The sequence below is a fragment of the Vigna unguiculata genome, chromosome 6 (assembly GCF_037176805.1).
Source record: "Vigna unguiculata cultivar grain cowpea cultivar isolate G323 ecotype 2 chromosome 6, ASM3717680v1, whole genome shotgun sequence".
NCBI classification, from domain to species: domain Eukaryota; kingdom Viridiplantae; phylum Streptophyta; class Magnoliopsida; order Fabales; family Fabaceae; genus Vigna; species Vigna unguiculata.
The window spans coordinates 33775024-33800362 of NC_140797.1; the positions used below are offsets into that span (position 1 = coordinate 33775024).

The 25339-nt window shown below is 30.9% G+C and overlaps 2 protein-coding genes and 1 long non-coding RNA gene across 4 annotated transcripts; 1 reads left to right on the forward strand and 2 right to left on the reverse strand.

Moving 5' to 3' along the window:
- Positions 1 to 907: 907 nt before the first annotated feature.
- On the forward strand, positions 908 to 3588 carry LOC146885826 (uncharacterized). The gene is made up of 3 exons (XR_014995543.1): positions 908 to 1613; positions 1727 to 1809; positions 3310 to 3588. It is a non-coding gene; the product is annotated as an uncharacterized LOC146885826 (long non-coding RNA).
- Positions 3589 to 4073: 485 nt separating this feature from the next.
- LOC114188642 (disease resistance protein RPM1-like) lies at positions 4074 to 9328 on the reverse strand. The gene is made up of 3 exons (XM_028077211.2): positions 6453 to 9328; positions 5777 to 5866; positions 4074 to 4344 (listed from the first exon to the last, which is right to left on the reverse strand). The coding sequence occupies exons 1-3, from the start codon at positions 9222 to 9224 to the stop codon at positions 4333 to 4335; spliced, it is 2874 nt and encodes a 957-aa protein (XP_027933012.1). The 5' UTR covers positions 9225 to 9328; the 3' UTR covers positions 4074 to 4332.
- Positions 9329 to 12380: 3052 nt separating this feature from the next.
- Positions 12381 to 17986, reverse strand: LOC114188870 (ABC transporter C family member 3-like). 2 transcript variants are annotated; one of them, XM_028077526.2, is made up of 10 exons: positions 15666 to 17512; positions 15426 to 15512; positions 14674 to 15327; positions 14355 to 14519; positions 13978 to 14272; positions 13662 to 13876; positions 13252 to 13557; positions 13094 to 13157; positions 12766 to 13005; positions 12381 to 12677 (listed from the first exon to the last, which is right to left on the reverse strand). In XM_028077526.2, the coding sequence occupies exons 1-10, from the start codon at positions 17430 to 17432 to the stop codon at positions 12565 to 12567; spliced, it is 3906 nt and encodes a 1301-aa protein (XP_027933327.1). In that variant the 5' UTR covers positions 17433 to 17512; the 3' UTR covers positions 12381 to 12564. The 2 variants fall into 2 exon arrangements, 1 of the variants encoding a protein (XP_027933327.1); XR_014995870.1 differs by lacking the exon at positions 12381 to 12677 and having other exon boundaries at positions 12881 to 13005; positions 13094 to 13168; positions 15666 to 17986.
- Between the last annotated feature and the right edge of the window lie 7353 nt (positions 17987 to 25339).

The following is a 25339-nucleotide window of genomic DNA, read 5'->3' on the forward strand; positions in this document are numbered from 1 at the left end:
GTTGTTTGGAAAAGGACAATGTTATAATGGACTTGATAAAGAAAAATGAGAAGCTGAAGAGGAAATTGCAACAAGAGAAAAAATTGGAAAATTTCTGCAACTTTTATTTGTTTTGTCGTGGGTGGCAACTGTTGTTTTGGTTGTTATAGTGTTGTTGAAGGTTAATTGTAATTAGTTATGTCTTAGCTAGTTGTAGTAGTGATTACTTATGTATTAAACTTTGTGGTTAATGTTGTGTGAGGTAAGTTTCGTGAGGAAGTGTTTTGCAGGTCAGAATATGAGAATATGAAAGTATTAGAATATGATATTTGCCATGACCTTTCTGATATTTGCCATAACATTTTTTATTTAGCTTATAAAGCACTTTAAGAGCAATATAAAAGTAATCAGTTCTGATAATTATGTGCATAATCTATGAATGAAATATTTCAGTTTGGAAAAGGTTTGGTAATAATGGATTCCATGAATTATTTTTTGATTTGGTCTCCTATTTTACCAATTTCATAGTATCATAAAGTAATTTTGAATGAAAAATTATGACTGAAAAAATGGTAAATACAATGTATGGTGAATAAGGAATAGAAATGTGCGTTTCATTCAAACCGTGCATCACCAACGTCATTGATCAATAATGCAAAACAAGTGGTCCAAAGCAATAGCAAAAGTGTTTCCTTGAATTGAATACAATAATGCAAAAAGTGTTCCAAAGCAGGCAAGTGGTCCTTAACTTTAGCTAAATTATTGAAGTACGACTGCTACAAAACAAAATAGTGGTCCACTATCATTATGCCTAATGTTATAGAAGTCTTAATCTATTACAAATGTCGTTAATAAAGCAACAAAAAAGTAGGATTCTTCATTCATTTTCACGTGTTGTTGGTGCTCTCTCTCCTTGGTTCACGTTTGCTACAAATATGGGTGTGGATCTCGTTCTACTACAGGTTTGGTTTGATGGTCCATTAGCGTTGGTAGCTCCAGTGGCAGTTCGAGTCCGTTGTGTGTTTCCTTGTCAATTCAGTATGTTTTCAACTTTCAAATTTGTATTTTGTAAAAGAAAAATCATTAAAAAGTAAAGAACACGATGTCTTACCTTTCTTGATCTCATCTCCCTTCTACAACTTCTGATTTTATGTCCTATTTGTTTGCACCTGCTACACTTCATGATGAGATTTTTCTTTGAAAGTTTCGAATGACTAACATGTTCATCAGCTTCTCTTCTTCTAAGTTTTTTGGGCCTACCAGGTGGTGTTTTGTATATGGGTGGGAGTAGTTCAAGTTGATTTCTTTTGGACCAAAGTTGTTGTCCATTTATTGGGTAATTTCTGGGTTATAGCAAGCGTGATAAGCTTCTCTTTTATAGCATGGATGAATGTACGTCTCAGGATTTTCTATCTTGTAGTTAATTGCAGCCACAACATGTCTACAAAGAATACCCATCAAATCCCAAAAATAACCAGTGCAACTATGCTTACTTAGATCAACTACAAACTTCTTCATAGTGAACCCTTACGCGACTTCAAACTTCGAACCCCCAGCCCATACTGGAAGCCAATTGCCACTTTTTTCCACTTCCCTGTCAACCTTTTTTGAGGCTTAGGCATTACATTACCCAGGTATGCAATCAACTTTTCTCTAAGTGTAGCAAATCTACTCATTATGTCAACTATTTGTATTTGTATGTCACTACACTCACCCGTTACATTGTTTTTGGTTGTTCTTGTTTCAGATTAATGGGTTAGGTCAAAACCATCCTACATTACTAACATTGAATAGTGTGGATCTTTCTCCAGCAATAACAATTTGTTTTAGGTAACTGAACTATCATAAATGTCTTGTACTATATACCTTTTCTTGCCCAAACCTTTGATCAATTACAATTGTGTATTTTGCTACTTTTTGTACTTGTTAGTTTTAAAGAAGAATTTGTACTATTAAAGGTGAATCCCTTTCTTCATGATTTTGGTTGTGCTCACATTAAGCTTGCATTGGTTAAACTAGTCAAACCTTAATTGATTGGTACTCGTGTTAGTTCAGTTCACTTGGAGTTTAGCATGTTCAAAGTTGGCTTTTAATGTTATTTAGCATTGATTAAACTTATGGTACCCTATTCTTCTAAATTTTATGATACAAAGTTTTGCATCTTTGAAATAGTACCAACATTTTATATTTTCAATTTATTTATTCTGCTTCCAATATCAAGACCCAAGTCAAAATAATTAAAGTTTTGAATTCTGACTTATGATATTTGGGTTGTCCATTTGAATTCTAACTTCTTGAGTTGAAACTTTTTTAGTTTACTTTGCTCTTTATATCATAACGTGTTATATAGAATTCTTTTTTATTTCTTTCTAATTGTTGTTATTTAAATTTTGTCAAGTTTCTTCTTTAGATTTCACTATTGAACTTTATTATTGTTTTGTGTGTGTGTGTGTGTTTTTTTTTAAATTACAGGATAGATCAAAATTTCAAAATGTGTACTATTCTGATTTCTAGATAGATAAATTAGTAAAAATTTTAAAATGTTACAAAAAGACAATTCGTAGCAGTTTTTAATTATTACAAAACTAGATAATTGATAACATTTATTTAAATGTTAGAAACTATATGGGTAAAATTATTTTAAATGTTAAAAAATGTATTGATAACATTTTTCAAGTGTTGAAAAAAACTAAACTCGTAACATTTTTATAATGTAAGTAAAGACGCTAATTGATAACATTTTAAAAAATGATGCTAATAATACATAAAAATGTTGCTAATTTTGATAATATGCATTATATTGAACATGTATAAATGTTACCTTTGTAAATGATAACATTTTTTTAGTATTTTAATTAAAATTATATATTTAATCTTTTTAAATATTAGAATATTAAATTTTATTCTAATAGTTTGTGTTTTTAACTTCTTTTTTTCAATTATTTAGGTTGATACTTTGTTTTCACTTAATATTTCTATAATAATACTTGATAAAATAGATAAAAGCTTTTGATGTATGTCCACGAGTCAAGTCAATTGCATTTGTATCATCATATTCTAACGATTAATTAAATAATTAAAAGAAAAATCCAACAAAGAAAAGATCATTTTATAAAGTATTTAATGTTAAAAAGATATAATTTTCTTTTCTTTAGTGCCAAATATATATATATATATATATATATATATATATATATAATTTTTCAAAAGTAAGAATGTGGTGAGAATGAAAAATAACTTTTTATGATACTTTTGTTTTTATTTTGTCCATCATTTTATCTCTTCCTTGCAACAATCTTTGTTTGTTTGTTTTTCTGTATAAATTTCTAGGGATGACAATTCGGTCGGACTGGTCCGCAAGCCTGCATAAAAAAACACGGGACAGGTTCAGATGTTCTGGTTGCACAAGCCCGCCCCGCATAGGTCTGAACCCCGTGCGAACTAAAGGTCGGGCGGAGTAGGCTCCCATTGGTCAATTTTTAGTTCTTACATTACTCATCAAGTTGTTTCTATAAGTTCTTCTTCTTATTATTATTATTATTAGTATGTTTATGTATAATTATTGTATATAAGATAATGATTTTAGTTCTTGAATATGAACTATCTTTTTATACATTTTTAGGTACCTGTCTTGTAGGGTAACCTATTGCTATATTACTCTAACTATAATCTTTGTTATTATTGTTTCTTGTCTTTGATTAGTTAAAGTAATTGAAAATGGATATCAATTATTCTGAAAAAAATAAAAAAAGTTTTTATTTTTCTCCTCACAAAAAAAAATATTTTACTTATCAAAAATGCGGGTCAGCAGGCCTGCTGGCCAACCAGCAGGACAAAACGGGTCAAAAAAGTGAACACGATATTAAACTACAAGGTGGATTAACCCAATCCACACTTTGCGAGTCAAAACGGATCAGACTGACCCACTTTGCCATCCTATAAATTTCGCCAAAGGTGATGTTTCCAACGAAATATGGAAGAATGGAGGAATGATAATACTAAAATTTTGTTATCATTATTTCACTATATAGATTTGATCCGATTTAATTAAGGACAAACTATTGAAATTTAATCTCATGTCTTAATCAATGGAATGATAGATCCAATTTCTAAAAGCATATCAGATTAGATGGTAAATGTTTGAGCATTTGTCAAGTATTATGCAAGTCCCAAGGAAAGTATACTCAATTCATCATTCTACTTAGTACACTTGCACATAAACAATCACAGTTTTTCGGAATACGAGAATGAACAAATTTAAAGAAGCTGATTTCATATTAAAATGGTAAATTTTCTAATCCAATGCCGCCAACGCAACCTGGTCGGAGTAAATATGTATCTGAAAAATTCACTTCATAATTTGATCTGTAGAAAAGAATAGAGACCAAGAATCAATCCATAGAAAGATTAAAAAGGCGGAAAAACACCGTTTTGATCTTCTCAACATTTTTTTTCACTTCCGAAATTCAATATAGATTCATCCTAAGGAATGAAAACATTTTATATATGCTAACTCTTACCAGAACTTCAGAGGACATTAAAACTATTCCAGATATTACTCAAATGGCACGCATTAATATTTTCACACAAAAATCTCAGCAAACTCATCGTAAAAAGCTAAGGATCAATAAAAAATCGAATCAGAGGATATGTCTAGAGTGAACATTGGAGGGTATGAAAATTCTTCCAACATAATCATCATGAAAATTTCTGCAAATTGTGTGGTGTATTCCAGAATATATTTAAGATAAAAGATAATGATATTTTGATCCATATTTTTTTATTTATTTTTAACCCTCCATTTCAATCACTCTTAGATTATCACATCACTAAAAAAATCAAAATAAATAATTAAAAAGTAATTAGAATAGTGAACTAAAAATAAATTAAAAAAAATGATCAAAATATCATTAAGATAATCAAACAAAATGGGTAGTTCTACTAAGTTCACCGTGGCCTTCTACCCCAAGAAATACGAGCATCTCTTAAAGTAAGCAGAACAAAATATATAAACATACAAGTTACAGAAACATCACACAACAAAACCACAATTCCTTCATCCAATTCACAAAACCGATTGCTTGTACGTACACTAAATTCTTGATGTGTTTGGATGGAGTAATTTAAAAAAACAATTCATTGATTTAAAGAATTTAAAATTTTTTCAAGAAAAATAATATGTTTGAATAGAAAATTAGAAAGAAATCGAATTTTAAGAATTTTAAGAATTTTAAGAAGTATTTTAAATAATTAGAATAATATTAAAATTTACTATAAAAAGAAAATTGAAAGATAAAGTTAAGTTAAAGTCAAAGATAAAGTTGAATTTATCATAAAATTAAATTAAATTGCTTTATTTAAATAAAAAAATTAAATTTAAGATATTTAAATTGCTTCACTCGAATATTACTTAAAAAAAGAGAATTCAATCAAAAATAATTTAATTATTAAATATTTTTACTTTTTAAAATAATTGAAATCTCTCGTTCAATAAGACAGTTAACCTTGTTTACTTACTAAAATCGACAACTTATACAAACATCAAACCCTTAATGCTATCATTAAGTATAGATTTATGATAACTTACGACTTCACCTTTTAAGCCAAAAACCCGGACAACTTTAATCAACAATCTAATTTTTACTCGAAATTTTTTCTAAAACAGTAACGCACCTACACTTATCAGAAGGAAACAGAAACACAAACTAAAAAATGAGCAGGAGTAGCATCAAACGTGAAAACTCATTCCGAGAAAATTTCAATAACCATAACTCAAATCCTTAAGAAAAATATATACCTGGAATGGATCATCCCCACCAACAACTCCACTGGCACTCGATGCAAGAACCTCGATCCCATCAATATACCGTAAAATGTCGGCCACTCCCTTTGCAAAATAAAACAATTTATCATTTAATGAAAAAGGAAATAAAAAATTTAAACCAAAGATAAGAAAAAATAAAGAAAAAAAATCACTTTTACCAACATGGATGTGCATCATTTCACAATAGTATGAATATGACATGTCCATCAAAATACCAAAAATCAGAATAGAGGCAAACTTCTCCTAAAATGCCCAAATATCATCCCAAAAGCAATATGCAACATCAATTGCTCCCATACATAAAAAACTATACATTTAAATGTTTGCTATCAACGGAAAATAAAATTAAGTTTCATTTTTATGTAAGGGAATGGAAAATTTGAAGACGTTATATATTAGATAATAGATTTAATTTCTTCCTTGGTTCCTATAGTTACAAACACGTCAACTTATTCTTTTAAAAAAAATAATTTAATTCATTTTGGTATGATGTGAAGGATCATATAAAAAGGTTTAAAGCTAATTTGTATAGAACTAAAATTAGATGTTCTTAATCATTGAGATTAAAAAATATAGGTTTTAAAATATCAAACAGTAGAAGCAGTATTAAAGATTAAAAAAACACAACTTGATATGTATAGATACGTACCTCCATAAAAATATTTTTACTCAAATCGTACATTAGCTGATTCTTGAAATCAGACCCAGCAAGTACATCGGCCACGTGTTTGACCATCCAATGGTCTTCTCCTGTTTCGGGTTCAATCCTCTGGTGAAATTCAGTCGGCATATGAAAGATGTCGAGAACGTGGAGTTTTTTTAAGTGCTGAATGCCAGAGGGTACTGCCTTCAGTTGTGGAAGATCAAACATATGAAGCTTTTCCAAAGATTGCAGTGCCCCCTTATCAATAAAGATGGATCTCAAATTATACAAAGCTCTGAACCGTAGCTCCTTTAATTTCTGAAATCCTCCATTTTCAAAATGTAAAGTTTCTCCTTCATAAGAACCGGAGTCGAAAGAGAGGATCAACAAATTTGGCATATTTCCCAGAGATTTCAATGGAATGTTATTTAACATGGAAAGTTTCAAAGACAATTTCACAAGATTTTGGAGCCGTGGAATCCAACTTGGAAACTCTTTTAAAATGCCAAAAAGGTGAAGCTTCCTTAGTTTATACAAGGGTGATGTAATGTGCAAGTCAATTGGTTCACTCATATATTGTACGAAGATATCTAGTCGCTCCAAGAGTTGCATTTCGTTTATCGAAGAAGAAAGAGCATCAGAATGATCTCCCATAAAATTAGAAAGCCTTAGATCCCTTAATTGATTTAGCTTTCCAAGCTCTCTAATCACCACTCCATCTTCATCTATTCTCAATTCATGCATCTTTTCAAGCGATGTCATTTTTCCAAGACTGTCCTTCACTTCAATGGTAGATATTCGGTAACCGAAAAGACAGCGTAGCTTTCTAAGCTTCGTAATCTCCTTTGGTACCTCAATCACCCTATTTGTTCGTACATCTAAGCTCTCCAAATTCTGTAGCTCACCAATGGATTTTGGAAGACTTCTTATGGATGTATTCCGGAAGCTTAGATACTTTAAGTGGATTAAACTCCCCAAATTTTCAGGCACATCATATAATGGAGCAATTTCAAAAATGAGCACCTTCAATCGCGTGTATTTTGCAAGCAAGCACCTGGTGAACCCTTCAGATGACAATTCATTCGTGAAAATAAAAATTGACCGAACATATTGTGATCCTTCACTACTCCCACTTAAATCATAGGAATTTGTTGCTATTGTTAAGCGTCGAATCATACCACTTGACTCAAAATCATTATGCTCATCAATATAGTGACAAAACCCTGTGTTCTTCATTTTTTCACGGATCATTTCATGTATTGAGTCATGAACATGACATGCTTTCACTTTGCCTTCTGTGGTAAATGATGATACTAGTACCAAGCTTCTACTAATCAACTCCATTATTTGTTGTTCTGCAACTTCTTCTAAATTTCTTCCGCGTTCTTGTTTCACAAACCCTTCAGCTATCCACTGCTGAAATAATCTACTACATTTAACTTTGTAATCTTTAGAATATATTCCGAAATACAACAAACATGACCTCAGATTCTGTGGCAAATCATCGTAACTCAAACTTAAAATTTTTTTTACACAGTCTAACTCCGAATTGCTCTCCAACTCTAAACTTAGATGTTGACTAAAAAGGCCCCAATCAGATGGACTTTTACATTTTCTATACAAAAGACTACCGATAGCTACAATTGCAAGAGGTAAACATCCACACTTCCTAACAATGTCCAGACCTACTTCTTCATAATCTTTTGGACAACACCCATGAAAGCCATTCCCAAATGCCTTCTTACATAACAACTCCAATGATTTTGAATTACTTAAAGGTTGTAGCTTATGCACCTCAAAAAATAAGCATTTCTTACAGAAATCCACAACCTTCTGATCCCGGGTAGTGATTAATATCCTACTTCCATTTTTGTTATCAATTAGAGCCAATTCAATGTCATCCCAAAATGTTTCATTCCACACGTCATCAAACAAGACAACATACCTCTTATTGTGAAGGCGGTTTCTGACTTCTTTTATCAACGACATTTGATCCATAAATGCAACATCCCGAGGAGGATCCTCCCTTCTCTCTTTGCAAAGCTTGTTCGTCATATCCCTCAGCAACCCTTCAACAGTGTAGGATCGGGACACTGTGATCAACGCATGGCACTCAAAGTCTGTATGGACCCTGTCAAAAACTTGCTTAGAAAGTATGGTTTTTCCCAATCCTGCCATTCCTACAATAGAGATGACAGTGCGTTCTTTTCTTCCCTCTGTCAAACACTTTTTCAGTGTATCTATATCTTCTTCAAAGCCAACAACCTCGTCTTCCTTAATAAAGAGAGGATCCATTCGAAGTTTCTGCCATGTGAAATTTTCATTTCCCCTAGTACCGTCTGATCTTGATCCTGTACGAAAACGGTTTTCGAAGCCATCTCTTTCTGCACGAAGAAGTGCCTTAACATCCTGAATCTGATACGCTATTTGAAGGCGGTGGATTTGAGTTTTGATGAACTCAACAACCTCACAGAGTAAAGCCGCACATCGAGGATCTTCAGGTTGTTTTTCATCACATATCACGTAGTCATCAATTACATCTTCCATGCGAAAAGCTGCTTCTCTCAGCCTCGTCAACCCTTTTATGATTCTGTCGCGCCTATTGTGATCATGTTCAGCTTCAGCCACTTTATCTTCATCATCGATGAAATCTTGAAAGCTTTCTAGTTCATCTATAACTTCTGCAACTTCTTTTGGCAGATTTCTCAGCATCTTTACAGCTTCCAACAATTTTGGAAGCACATGTTGACTCGAAAAAGACACTGCAGTTTCCGCCATTTTAGTCTCTCTTTCTCTTGCTTTGTGGTAGTGGCAAGTGTAAGACTTTAATTATGTTCTTCAACACTATATGTAGCCAATAGTTGTAGCTAGCCAAACAATACACAGGTTATTATAATATCTTTATTTTTCTGTATTGCCTTTTTTAAAGCAAGCAAGCATGTGATCTCTGCACAATAATTTTCTATGCGGAGACGAAGACTTTGAGCTTCCCAGGTATTTCTTAAATGTTTTCCGAGCAAGTGGTTTTCTTTTTCTTTCTTTTTTATTGTGATCCAGCTATGACATGATGAGATGTTGTGATCCTGCTATAACGTGATGAGATTAAACAATGTTAATTGTGTTTTCCGGTTGCAGTTGTACCAATCAATAAATTTTAAACATCTCATAAGTTTGAAATGTTTTTCGATTGACTGTTTGTTAGGATTATTTTCCATCAATATCGATGAGACTATTTTTTGTGAATGTTAATGTGATTTTTTTTATTAAAAATTATAATGATTATTATTTTTTATATTTGTAGATATTATTTATTAATCGATGTGAACAATATTATTTTTATTTTGATAGTAGTTTTATATTTAATTATAATTAAAATAATTTATTTAAATAAAAAATTAAATTCAATAAATACCAAATATCATTAGAGATGGCAAATAAACTCGTCTCCGTGGATATTGTTCGAACTCGTCCCCGTTTTGACGGGGAATCCCCACATTGACTGGGTATGGGTATGGGTATGGGGAATCCCGACTTTTTCAGTTGGGTATGGGGATGTACATATACCCGTCATAATACCCGTCCCCACCATATCTTCATTCTCGTTTAAATTATTAAAATATTCACAATTAATCAAGTAACTCCTATATATATATATATATATATATATATATATATATATATATATATATATATATATATATATATATATATATATTTTATTTTCTATTTTGTATTTCTTTTAATTATTTGGTTTGTCATGAAACTCATTCTCATCTTCAATATATTTTTTATCTTATCATAACCTTTATGTAATTATGTTAAAATGATGTATGTTAATTAAAAAAAATGTATGCCTCACATTTGAATATTTTGATTATTTTTTAATATTTTTATTTATTATAAATTTTCCTTTCACATGAGAATGTTTATATCCTCAATTTAAGGTAATATAAAAAAAATTCTTTACTTATTATTATTATTATTAATTTTTGTTTAATTTGAATAACTATTTTGTTTCATTAAAATAATTTTCGTTATTTTTCAACTATTGAGTATATATGTTGATATTTGAAAAGTTTTCTTAGTTCTCTAAGATATATTTCGTCTTATCATACCTTAATTATACATTTGATTTCCTTTGTGTGATTTTTTTCGATAGTCTCTCAAATTATTTATAAAATACACATTTGTTAGTTTTTTAATATTTTTATTTATTGTTTTTATTTTCATCATGTAGAATAATATTTCGATATATTCTATCTAATTATTTTTTATTTTATAACTCATTATTAATCATACTGTAATTTTTTCACATTAAATTATGTTTGAAGTGGTTAAAATTATATATATATATATATATATATATATATATGATATTTAGGACTAGTATATGATAATTCACTACAACAAAAACATGAAATGGTGACTGATTTAGTCAGTAACCCATATCAGTCACTATTTTTCGTCATTGGTGGTAGTAGTTTATTTATTGTCTGAATCAACGACTAAATCGATACTTGATTTAGTGACCAATTTAATTACTAATTTATTTGTAATTTAATGACAAATTTTTTGGTCACTAATGATATTTCTATTTAATTTTAACCACTTCAAACATAATTTAATAATTGGTTCTCTAAAGTATTTTTCATCTTATCATACCTTAATTATACATTTGATTTCCTTTGTGCGATTTCTTTCAATAGTCTCTCAAATTATTTCTAAAACACACATTTGTTAGTTCTTTAATATTTTTATTTATTGTTTATTTTCATCATGTAGAATAATATTTCGATATATCCTATTTAATTACTTGTTATTTTATAACTCATTATTAATCATACTGTAATTTTTTTCACTTTAATTGTATAAATAACTTTTATTTACTACAATATAAAAATTTAATGTAATTGCTATGAATATTTTTTTGTCACTATCCAACATATATTGAAGTTCAAAAGATATAAAATCTATGTCAAAATTTTATTATTATGTTTATTATTTGTTCTTTGTGTCATTTTGATGAAGTGATGTTATAACTTTTATTAGTGTATAAAAAAGAGATTCATTAGAATTTAAAAAATTGAAGTAAACAAACATTTAAAATATATTTTAATTTGAATATTTGTTTTCCTTTTATATTTTTTTGAAATATTTTTTAATTTTATCAACTAAGTTCATCAATGTTGTAGTTTGCAAATTTAATAAATGCTTTGGTTCTCATGAAATTTTATTTGGTATTCTAATATAAAATGTAGACAATTATAATTTATTTCAAAGTATTTGATATGGAAGAAATAATCATCTTCCTAATATTGAATATTTCATAATATTATGTTTTCTTTACTGTAATTTTTTTTCTTCTATAAAAATTAATATTGAAGTAGTTAGAACACGGGTACGGGTACGGGTACGAGATTATACCCGTTACTCGATGTGGATGGGGATGTGACAAAAGTTTGATACCTATTAGGTTTGGATATGGAGATGGGGATGAATTTTTGATGCGAGGATGGGTATGGGATAGCGAAACCCGTCCCCGTCCTGTTACCATCCCTAAATATCATGTCCTGAAAAATATTTTAAAAATTATACAATTTAAGATGAGAGTAATTTAAATTCAATATATTTGAGTTTTCTTAAAATTGTACAATTATTTATCCAAATAGAAGGTAAGTATTTATCTAGTATCTCCAAACCTAAAAAAAAAAAGACAAGTAATTTACCCTAAATTTAAACAACAAGCAAAGTTAATAAATATTTTGTATTAAAAAACTCACTCGAAAACTCAAGTCATTTTCTTTAGAAACCCGAATGACCAAACTTCCAACATTTGGAGCCAATTATTGGTGTGGTCACGTTAAATTGGAGCACTTGGCTTTTGGTTCACGGTGTTGCAGTGGTCCTACTAGTAATAATGCAGAACTTTGTGGCTTCTCTTTGAAATCACAGGGGATATTTTTAATTGATTCCATTAAAAAAAAATTGTTGTTTTGAGTGTTTAACCACTTGGGAAAAGGCTTCAGAAACTTTCTACCGCAGTTCAGCATGGTAGGATTATACATACTACATATTACAAATGTATCTTGTTGAAGGAATTTTTCAAATCATTTTGAATTTAATTTCCAAAACCAGAATCTGATCTCCTTGTGTATTCTGCAACCAGTAGAGCTAGAGCTGAAGATTTGTTCTTAAGCAGTTTCTTTGGTGAATCATATTCTTCAATCAGCCCTGAAGCATCAATATGAAACGAAATCATACGATTGAAGTTAAGAAAATACCACACTAGCAAGAAGAAAGAGACAGAGTAAGAGCTTACCTTGATTTAAAAACAGAACCATGTCACTGTCAATGATTGAAGTTATCCTATGAGCAATGGTGAGGACTGTGCATTCTGCAAAATGATGCTTAACTGTTTGCTGAATAATATTATCTGTGGCTGTATCAACTGATGCTGTAGCTTCATCAAGCACCAAGATCTTGCTTTTCTTCAGTAGAACACGGCCTAGGCAGACCAATTGCCTTTGACCCATGCTCCAATTTTCTCCATTTTCAGTAACTGTAAAACCTCATAACGATAAGTAATGCATATGATTGTGACTTGTAACACCTGATATGTGTATGTTCAAAGTTTTGAGAAGTCAAACCTATGGAGTCGAGCTTCCCTTCTTTTTTCCTTACTTCATCTCCAAGTTGGCACATCTCTAATGCCTGAAAAATATCTTAAAAAAAATTAAGATGTATACTTTACCATGCATGAACTAAAGAGATGAGTTCTTCATAGTATCAAACAAACTCAACTTACCTGCCAAATCTGTTCATCTGTGTACTCTTCCAGTGGATCCAGGTTGGTTCTTACAGTCCCTTCAAACATTGTTGGCTCTTGAGGAATAATGCTTAGTCTGGACCGCAAATCATGAATTCCAATCGAAGTGATGTTAATGCTATCTATCAGTATTTGTCCAGCAACAGGTTCAACAAGTCGGAAAATTGTTTGCACTAGAGTTGTTTTTCCACTTCCTGTTCTTCCCACAATACCAGTTTTTGATCCAGCAGTAAAAGTGCAAGTAAGACCTCGTAAAACAATAGGCAAGTGAGGAGCATATCGAACCTGCATAACACAGCTCCTCATTACAGTTATATACCATAAGAAAACTAGGAAAATATCATTGCAGCCTTAAATTCACAAACAAATGAAAAACCATTGAAATGTACCTGTAAATCCTGGATATGAACCTCTCCAAATGATGGCCAAGAATATTCTGGCTGGTTTTCTTTAATCACAAGAGGAGCTTCACTTGGGAGAGATGTGTATTGGAGTATTCTTTCAACAGATATAATTTTGTTCTCCAAAGTGCAAATAAACCAGATTATATTAGTCTGTAGAGAGTTTAGATTAAGTCCATATGTCACAGCCAGTCCAGCAATCCCTTGAAAAAGACAAGAATTGAAGTGAAAAAGAGAATGAAAGGTTTTAGTGTCACAAGGAGTAAAGTTTGACTAGTAAATGTATGCAGTTTGAAGTAATCACCTGGAGCAGTAAATGAGTTTGGAAAAGATATCAAGAAAACCAAACAGAAGGCAAATGTGAGAGTGGATAGAATATCCAATCTGAAATTCAACCATTCAATTGCAGCAGCACTGTATAATTTGGGTTGGGAATATCTGTCTATCAATTTCATATTTATGTCCTTAAATCTTGATTCTTGCTCAAAACATTTTATGGTTGTTGATCCTGAAATAGTTTCTGAAAAATGTTGTATAACTGGAGCTTGACATGTACCAACTAATCGCGCCAGTTCCCTTGCAGATGCAGAATAGTATCTCTGCATTTATAGAGGTACTATTTTAGCATAATTCAGTTCTTGTTGCTAAATAATGTAGTTCAGACATTATCTAGAAAACTACCTGGTACCATATGCATGCTGCCATTACAGGAATCAGTACTATGAACACCTGCCATACCGCTTGAGAAATTACAGCAATATTTCCCAATATTTGAATCAAATTAAGGGTAATTGCCCATATCAATCCTGGAATGCTCATATCTAGTTCAGTTTGATCTGTTGAAGCCTGCAACCAAAGGTAAAATTATATTGAATATGGACATTTAGGTAAAAAGAAAGAATTGAACTTTCTAATGCAATGCAATAAGAAACATGATAAGGTAAATAAGTTCTCTCTTCATATTAAACCAATGAAGAATTGTGAACATACTATAACATACTCTGTTCAGGATTCGACCACTTGGGGTGGCATCAAAAAAAGATATTGGTGCTCGAAAAACACAGAAATGCATTTTACTGAAGAGCACAGTGGCTGTTTTATATCCAGCTATCACAGCAATAAATGCTCTGGCAAGGGTGCAAATTGAGCTTCCAATTGCCAATGCGACATAGACAAGCATAAGTGTAAGGCTTCCAATATGAGGTTCAGTAGTCCCTGAAACTGGAGTTGCCACAGTCATCCAGTAATTGCTTGCAACTTGAAAACCCACGGTGAGTGTCTGAGCAAGTAATATGAAGGGCACAAGAGCTCCTCCATAAGCTGTTGTGATGTATTTCCAGTATACATTAAACCCAACTCTACCCTTTTCCCTTTCTTCTTCTTGAACAAGTTGTCCTTTTGATTCATTTGTGTCATCTATGTTATCATTCTTATCATGTATGTTTTCCTCATTTTGCTCATATTCAAAGTCAGTTAATGAATTTTTTTTCTCCTTGGTGCTACTTTGTTGTTTAAATGTTGGTCTTCTCTCTAGGGACTTTATCGATGAAGATAAAGCTGCTCTGTGTGCGTCTACAAGTTCCATAAAATCAGTCCCTGACCTAAGAATGTCATTGAATTTTCCCGATTGAGTTATTCTTCCTTCTCTCATGACCTAAAACAATTGTAAGCAAGAGAAAATTACAGTTATGTAGAAAAGAAAATTGACCCAAATGTTTGAGTTCCTGAACATGAAATCTATGAATGACTCACCAGTATTAGATCAGCATCAGGTAAGAATTCTACTTGATGGGTTACGTATATCACAGTTTTGGATTTTAAAAGGTCAAGCAAGCATTCCTGAAACAGTGTAGAGTAAATGCAAAATCAGATTACAGCATTTCTATCCAAAGGCATAAGAAAAACAAACATATATACGTTTAAACAATATCATCTGTTGAAGAAAAAAGAAGAATCAAATTTTGTAAAGAAGAAACTGTTGGAAAATAGTACCTTAAAGAGATGAGATCCCGTATGAGCATCCACTGCACTGAATGGATCATCAAAAAGATATATATCAGCATCTTGGTATATAGCACGCGCTATTTGCACTCTTTGCTTCTGTCCACCACTCAAATTGATCCCTTTCTCTCCAACAATGGTTTGATCACCAAATGGAAGAATCTCAAGGTCTTTTTTCAAGGAACATGCTTCTAGTACCTTCTCATACTTTTCCCTGTCCATCTCTTTACCAAACAATATGTTCTCTTCTATCTTGCCACTCTGAATCCATGGTGATTGAGAAACATAAGCCTTTGTTCCACATATTTTCAATGTCCCAGATATCTTTGGTACTTCCCCTATAATGCAAGAAAGTAAACTAGACTTTCCTGATCCAACAGTACCACACACAGCAACCCTCGTACCATGAAAAACTGTGAGATTTATGTTTTTCAATGTTGGATCAGAGGAAGATAAATCCCAAGAGAAATTTCCATCTACTAATTCAACAGCCTTATCAGAACTACCCCAAGGAAGCTTCTCTACTACATCAGTCTGCAACTCTTCTAAACGAAGAAATGATGCAATCCTTTCAAGAGAAATCCTACTTTGTGCAATCATTGTAACCGTGTCAGGAAGAGCGTAGATAGGCATTTGAAGAATTCGGAATGTTGCAAGTGCAGATAAGACCTTTCCCGATTCAAGTGGGATACCTATAAGAACACAAGTACCGAAAGTAACCACTGCAATAAAAGTTGGGGCATTATGGAAGACAAATCTAACAATTGCTGTACCAGCGAGAAATTTCTTAAGCCATATCTCCTCTGTTTTCCTAAGCTGAATAATCTTTGATAAGAACTTCATCTCCCATGCTTGCAGTTTTAGAATCCTCATATTCTTAAGAATCTCAGATGTAGCCTTCATTCTTTTATCTTTGCACTCCATTACCTTGCCTTGAAACTTTTCCTGCAATGATGCCACGGGATGGTTCAGCAACATTACAATTACAGTGGCAGCAAGAGCAGCTATTGAAGCAACCCCTACGCTTCTATAGAGAATCAACAAGGCCAGAGCAACTTGCAAAACGCACATCCAGGGTCGATGCATATACCAACAAAATTCTCCAATCCTCGAAGCATCAACAGTCATTAAGTTGATGATTTCCCCTGTGCTATGAACCTCCTTTGACTGACACGAAAGAGTCAAACCTTTAGCATAGATCATTGCCACCAACTTTGATTGAACTTGAACCCCAACCTGCTGGAACCTGAACATGCAGTGCCTGTCTGAAAGACTCTCCAAAAGCTTTGCAGCAACAAATGCCGCAGTCAAAACATATCCTTCATACTTAAACATATGTTCTCCGTTGAGGTATTGAACAAGGATATCAATAAGAAAGGGTCCAACATAAGAAGCACACGTATTCAGGAATGCAAATAAACCTGATAAGAAGATCCCATGCCATGTCGACAAGAATAAAACCTTGGCCAGCTTAAGAGTGGTCACATTCCTAACACTACCACACTCTGACTCGAGTTTGCTTCTAAAAGTTTGAAAATTCCCATAGGCACTGTCACCAGTACCAAGACGAGGGATGTCCTCGTGGTTTAAAGTCCTCTCATTGCCAAGTGTGATTAATGGAGTGATCCACGAGAAAGTGAGAGTATTGAAAAATCCAGCATTTGAATTTCGGGTTAAATTTTCCTTTCCTTTTGTCTTGCTGCTTGCACTGGAGTCACCGTTTAGAAGGGTCTCTTCAAGAGGGGAAAGCTTAGCCATGTTGTTAACACAACAACCTGTGATAGAGGATCCTATATAAGAAGCAAGGTATATAATTGTCAAGAAAACATGTTTTACATAGACATGATTACAAAGTCAACCACAAAAGAGTAGACACAGCACCAAATTCTTAACAAACATGGGAAGCTACGATCCTAGGCATTGGAGTCTCTGGTATGCAAGCACAAACACATCCTAAAAAGCTGTTCTCAGGGTCAAATAAAAACTGTGACAAAGCTTCTCTGAACCATCATGTTTATACAACTAAAAGTAGTTTAGTAAACATAATACAAGGTTGAACACAAAAAATAACTGAAGTTACAAGAAACCAGAACTATGGAATCCAATGCTCTCACTCTTTTGTCTGAGGTAGTCTTTCACTTGTTTTCATAACCATGGCACAAGAAGCATAATACACAAGACTTGGTGGAGTGAAGCAGACACATCACGTGTGAAAAGAGGTAGGGATTCAATGAGATAGATGATGCATCACAAGAAGAATGTGAATATTAGTGAGAGAAGAATATGAGCAGTAGAACGTGATATGGATATTTCTTTACTTCAAAAAAACTTCATAAGCAAAGAAGCTTCGTTATACTTTGATAAAAAAAAATTAATAAAGATTGGCGAAATTTTCTTTTCAACACACACAAAGTTTTTTTTTTTTTTTTTTTAAATCATATCAAACTTTTCTTCATTCATTGAAGTGCTGAACATTCTCATTGTAAAAAAGAAATAATTTTTCATTATTAAATAGACTTTTCTTGTTGAAGAATATACAGTGATTGACTTGTTGACTTAAGAGTTCTTTAAAGAATAAAAAATCATCAAGAAATAACTCTTTGAACCAAACATTAATAATAGACTAACACAAAAAATATTAAAAAATATTATACCATTCTATTATGACAATACAAGCTATTAAAAGTATATACAAAATGTAAATCAAATAGAGTATATTTAAGAGAAGTTTTCAATATTTATTACGCTTATATTTAAAATAAAAAGAAACTAATAAATGTTTTTGGTTTTTCTATTTTTTTAAGAAAAAATAGAATAATATTGAACTAAATTTATTGATTTGTTATAAAGTAATATTTTATCAATTATTTTATTTATTTTTAATTAATGGATACGCTCAATAAAAATAAAAATAGAAACAAAAATATGTGAATATATAAACTTTGCTAGTCTATTTATTAATTAGCAGTCCTCCGTCTGTTATGGGTAGAATTTTCTTGAGTGGCGTATGAATGTTCTTTTCAGACAGATAGATAAGTGACTATGTTAGAGTTACGATATTTATATATATCAAAATTTTATAATAATTTGTTAATTAGTACTATACAGAACATATACAATTATTCAATGAAGCACGTAAGGACAAAGACATGTCTACTTGGATATAGGGTATGGGTGAATATATTATTCATTAAATAAAATTGTGAATGTTGTGTTGAATTTGTTTGAGTTTTTGTAATTTTATTGTTTAAGTCAAACGGTGTATTGAATGATATTATAACAAAAAGTATTTATGAACAGTTGAGCGTATTCCTGTTGGAGTGAGTAATTAGAAATTTGTGAAGATTAGATTCGCTAGTCATTTTCCTTAAAAACGTGATTGATCCAAACATTTGGAGTGAATTAGGGTTTGTGATGTGAGATTGGAGTGGTTTCGGTCATCGGTGTTGGCGTGGTCCCACTAATAATGCAAGGCTTTGTGGCATTTGTTGCAATCAACTTTGTTTCTTTCTGCTGCACGTGCTTTGACTCACTTTTAAATCTCACAATGCATTGAAGGACCAAACTATTTGGCCTCATCCCATCACTTCAAAAATAAAATCTTTCTATTCAAAGTTATCTTTTGTAATGATTTTATAGGGTATAACAAGTAGAAAAGTTTAAATTCTTTTTGACAAACAATACTGAAAAGTTGGATTACTTTGAAAAATAGTTAACTTAAGTTTATAAAAGTAAGGTAGAAATTACAAAATCGGAAGATCTTCAAATCATGCATCACCTAAAATGTTTATCCTTTTCACATTTTAATCCCACAAGAATCATCTAATAACAAATAAATAAATAAATTATTGGGTATTAAGCTCTCTTCCTACGTGGAGACAAAACTTAAAACTTGAGAAGTCTATGTTCACTTAACCTAGTGGAGTGGAGAGGAGGCTGCAAGAGAGGCAGAACAATAGAGACAAAACACATACTGAAAACCCTAGCACATAGACGAGAGATAGAGGAAAAAATATGTTCACGTTTTTCCATAGAGCTACCACCGTAAAATCACATTGCAGATTCGTTCACCCTTGGATCGGACTGAAAATTTTACAGCAGGTTCGAAACACATTGTTCTTCATTCTAACCTGTCGGATTGTTGATACGAGGTTTAAGTTGGGAGATATTAATTTCGCACTACAGCAGTGATTTTCTAGGTTTTTCTTCTTATGTTCTTCCCTATTTGAAAGTTTGGTTGCTTTGCAATTTGGTTGAGTGTTGGCACTAATTTGTGATGTTGATTAAGACTCTTTTGTATTCTTATTGATCATAGTGGAGATATTTCTTTGGTCTGGACAACTCGTGGATTTTACCCTTGTTTTGAGGGGTTTTCCACCTTAAAGATAGATCTTGGTACCTTTATTTGTGATTGCAGTGATTTATTATTGGTGCTCTTTGATTGTTGCAAGTTACGAGAAATTATATCTGCTGCATTCTCTGGTATATTGTTTGTGTTGTCTTTTTCTCCATCATAAACACAAGGATATACAAACAGTATAATGTAGAAATTCCAAATACAGAAGAAAAAAAAATCACGATCATTGTCAAAAGACAACCAAAGAATATTCACTATATGCAAATTTATATCCCAAGTACACTCACACTCTCCAGAGCAAGAACTTAGCTACATCTCACAACACTTTACTTATGTTTAAAGAGTGTAAAGGTAGCCTTAAGATACTCTTCAAATATTCAGAGTAGACACAAAGTTAAAAACAGGTACTATTTTGACACATTTCCACGAAGGTAGATATCATCCGACTAATTATACCTTTAGAATAATATTAATTAAAAATATTTAATTCAAATAAAAAGACATACAATATAACAATAATTATGTAATTATACAAAAATAATATTTTAATTTAAATGGGAAAAAACACTAAAAATATAAAAAGATATAATTCAAATAAAAAAATAACTAAAAAAAACACGACAAAGTTGCTTCGTAAAAATGTAATTAGAAAAAATATCTAATGAAGGTTCAGAGACATCTAAATGATGATGTTATAAAATGAAGGTTCAAAATTTTTTTTATTAATATAAGTTGTTCTTGATTAAAAAAACTATGGATATTCAGCTTTAAATTACAAAAAAAGAAATGTTACTTTAAAATTACCTTTTCAGCTTCCTTCTCCACTTCTCCACTCCTTCGCCAAAGACTTTCTTTCTCCTTCTCTGCGTCTATTTCTGCAACTGGGTCTTCCTTCTCTGAAGAGCTTCTTCCAAGTTGCAAGCTTCATTCTTTCCACTACAACTGCGTCTTTTCTCAAGAGCTCCCAACTTCTATTGTACGATAAAAAAATGTTTCTTATTCTGATTTTCTTATAAGTAATTCTTGTGCATCATTTTACTCTAATTCGTGGAATAATTTATTCTAAAAAGGATATTCAGAACGAATAATGATATTTTAACACATTTTTTTTAATTACTTTTAACCTATCACTTCAATCATTTTTAAATCATTACATCATACCAAAAAAAAAATAAGTAATTTAAGAGTGATTGGAGTGGTAGGTTAAAAGTGAGTCAAAAAAAAAAGAAGGTCAAAATATTATTCACTACTAAAAAAACTTATATTTCCTATCAATTTTGTTTTGAATTTTTTTTTGTAGAAAATACTTATAAATTTTGTTATGAAAAAAATTTTTGTAGGAAATTGCTGCTAATTTTTTTTGCAAAATATTTTATAAAAATACTTTTCAAAACAAATTTTGTAAGAAATACTTACAATTTTTATAATTTTGTAAGAAATAATTACCCGCCAATTAAAATTGTTAGAAAAAATAGCAGAAAAAAAATCTTTTTTTGCAATTTTTTTTAACAAATTTGCAAGAAAGATCTCATGTAATATGAGAATTTTTAGTAGTGATTATCTATGAAAAAAGGGTAAAGGTTTGTTTTCCTAATTTTGATTTTATTTTCTTTTAAGGTTAAATTACACATTTGATTTTTATTTTTGTTCAGTTTTGTCAATTTAGTCCTAACATTATTTTTTTGTTCAATTAGGTCCTAATTTTTGTTCAATTTGATCATTTTTTGCTAACTCCCTTTAAATGATTAACGGTGATGAACAATGATGTGTCATTTCGTGTTTATTTTATTTTATTAATTTTTCTTAATTTTTGTAAAAGTTTCCACCTGTCAACTTAACAACGTGCCACATGGTAGAGTTAATGTTTTATATTCCGTTTAGTCATTATATTTATTACTTTTGTTTAATTTAATCTTTTTTTAAATAGAGCAATTTTTGTCTCTATACAAATTGAGACTAAATTTAATTTTTATATAAATGTTATAATGATATTTTTATTAAAATTAAAATTTTTATTAAATATTTTTGGTTTAAGATTTCAATTAGTTTAAGATTGGAGATTGCATCATCCTTAAAATTTTTGTTCTAATTTTAAACTAATTGTAATTCTAAACAAATAGTATTTAATAAATGTCAATTTTAATAAAAACATTATAACATTTACATAAAACTTAAATTTGGTCTCAATCTCGAAAGGAACAAAATTGCTCTATTTTTACAAAAATTGGGACTAAATTGAATAAAAATAACAAAAATAGGAACCAAATTAAATATAAAATATTGACTCTGACACGTTGAGTTGACATGTGTATATTTTTTTAAAACTAAAAAGAAAACTAAAAAAACCCCGAAGTGACATGTGATAGTCACTCTTCTTTATTGTCAATCATTTAAAGAATCGATAGAAAATGAACAAATTGACCAAAATTGACAAAAAAATTAGGACATTATTGAACAAAAATCAATATTAGAACTAAATTAACCAAATTGAAGGAAAATAAAAATCAAATATATAATTTAACCTTCTTTCAATCGAAAATATTGAAGATTATGTTACTGATTTCCTATCTTTTTTTAATTTTTTAATTCCCCATTATTTTCTGGAAAATACCAATGGTTTTTCTAATTTTTTGGATTCGCCGTTATTTTTTTAACTATATGAATCAAAATTGAGTGTACAAATAAAAGAAAGTGTCATTCTAACCTATCCAACAGTCGGACTGCTTCCAACATTACATCATGTAGGTGTCTGTCGCGAATCTGTTTTCGTGTCCGCTTCCGGAGCGGAAACATGCTTCATATGCTGTGTTGAAACATCATATACCCTAATGACCAAAATATGTGCTTTTGAAGTAAAAAAAATTGAAGTTCAAAATCGTAGTCAAGTTTTAGATCTTACCCATTATGATATCGCTTACATATAGGATAAAAACATAAAATAGTACCTTATATCATGATTGATGTTTCGTAAGATTTCTGGTGAGAAGAAAAGAATGGAGTGAAGAGAGAGGAAGACTAAGCATAATGAAGTGTGACAACAGTGTTAGAAGGTGTTGGTTTTTGTAAGAAGGTGAAGTGAGCGCTCTCCAGAGGATGAGAGAAAAATAACGCGTTTTTAGTAGAGATAATGAATATAAAATATATCAAAATATCATTATCCTTTTAAAAATCAGTATTGTATTTAAAATTTGAAAAGAGATATTGGAACGACATTAAATAAGGTTGTTTAATCTCTTCATCTTAGCTAGATTACAATGTCACTGCTTACTATACTTACTACGCCAAGTTAAGAAAGAAGGAAAAGAAAAAAAACACAACCTCCTTGTGAACCATTGACATGCAAAACCTCAAAAGAAAAGGCACAAAATTTGTGTGAACACTAGCATTTAAAAGCATAATATGGTAATATTTATGTTTCTACTGGTTAAGCCAACACTAAACTTAGTTACTAATATATATTTATGGTAGCACCAATCTAATAACATACACTATTATATTTTTGAAATATTTAATTTAAACCAAGCTGACGCTAAAGTTATAATTTGAGTCCTTGTGCAACTTAAATTAGAGACCGTAGATAACTTTTAAACTAATATAGAGTGTTTAATAGTTAATAGATTTTCTGGACTGGTAAATCAAATGGAATTCTATGAAGATAATGATATAAAGAATTGTTGATAAAATTCGTATTAGTTTGACTGAACAATTTGATCCTATGGTGTCTATTATAGAGGAGATAAGTACTTATCAACCATAAATATATCCCAGGATTGATGGGGTCACTTAAGATTGTTATGTTGTGTATAAAATTTATTCAAAAATATGTTTCAATCCAAACTTATAAAATCATCTAAACAAGATGAATTAACAAATATTGGTGAGTCTACTGAATGTGATATATAGTTTGGGAAGAGCAAGAGGAAGATGAAGAAACAACTACAATGAAAGATAAAATAATTGAGAATCAAATAAGTGTGGGATTTGTAAGAAGAACAAAGGGAAAAATAATGTTAGAATAAAAACAAGTCACAATATTTATAACTGGGAAGATTTGGCATGTTCAAAAGGATTCTCACATCGACAATCGACAACATAAATCATTTGCTAAAGCAAAAGCATAACTTAGTGTATGAAATCTCTTTGCTTGTTAAGAAACAACTCAAAGAGCATAAGAATGTGTGGTTCTTAATCAGGGGTTGTTTCAATCACATGACCGGAGATAAGTACACTTTTATCAACACGAGTTCTTCATATGCCTTAAAAATGAAAAATTGGAGTTGAAACAAAAGCAAAGAGCTAAAGAACTATATATTTGTTCGGGTGAAAATGAAATAACAAAAGTTTTCTGTCTATTAATTACGTGAAAAAAATACGAGGAAAAAGCTCAACTTCAAAGAGATAAGAATGGCGAGAGGATAAAATGACTCCTGGTCTATATGTGGCAAAAAAGACTTGAACACTTAAATTGCAATGATCTTATGTTGCTTTATAAAAAGAATGTGATATTTGGGCTACCACATATTGAGGAGAAGTAAAACATGTAAAGGATATGCATGCTTGATGAACACAATCGACAACCATTATCAAAAGTATCGAGTTAGGATTGTTAGAATTGGTGCACATAGATGTATGGATCCAATCAATTTGAGGAGAAAATCTCAAATATTTTATAAATTTAGGATTAAAGCACTCGTTGAGAAATAAAGTGATAAAATTTTAATCAGTCTTAAGAAGTCCATGTTGTTTGTGAAAGGAATGCCATAAGAGTTTTAGCCAAAGGATGTTAAACAATAGTCTACCTATTGAATAGATTTCCACAAAGGTTGTTCGAACAAGGCACTCTTATATAAGGTGGAAGAAAACCTTCACCAAACCATATTAAAATATTGGATATGTTCTATAACCAAGTTTAAACTGAATAGAACAAAGTTTCAAGAATAAGTTAGAGATGCATATTTATTATTTACCGGTTATAGTTCCATTTCAAAGGGTTATAAGTAATCTAGATATCATACTTGATGAGAAGTTTTCTTGGAATTAGCAAGAGAAGGTTCAGGAGAAGATAATTTCAAAAACTATTTTACAATAGAATTCAACGTAATAAAATGAGTTATGAAAGGAGGAATTAACCCAAAATACATCAAGATTTTCACCCTCATCATCAAGTTCTTTGTTCACAAATGTTGAAACCCAATTTGGTCGGGATGAATAATTTTTATTTTTAAAAACAAAATATAAAAAAATATTTAATGATAAATAAAAAAAGGTGAAATAAAATTTTTTTTTCCAAAATTTTCAAATTTTAATT

Coding starts and splice junctions, on each gene's coding strand:
- LOC114188642 (XM_028077211.2), bottom strand. CDS start 9,224: ATGGCGGAAACTGCAGTGTCTTTTTCGAGTCAACATGTGCTTCCAAAA. Junction 5,867..6,452: donor GTAAAAATATTTTTATGGAG/GTACGTATCTAT, acceptor TATTTTGCAAAG/GGAGTGGCCGACATTTTACG.
- LOC114188870 (XM_028077526.2), bottom strand. CDS start 17,432: ATGGCTAAGCTTTCCCCTCTTGAAGAGACCCTTCTAAACGGTGACTCC. Junction 15,513..15,665: donor CGGGATCTCATCTCTTTAAG/GTACTATTTTCC, acceptor ACACTGTTTCAG/GAATGCTTGCTTGACCTTTT. Junction 12,678..12,765: donor GGTTCTGTTTTTAAATCAAG/GTAAGCTCTTAC, acceptor TTGATGCTTCAG/GGCTGATTGAAGAATATGAT.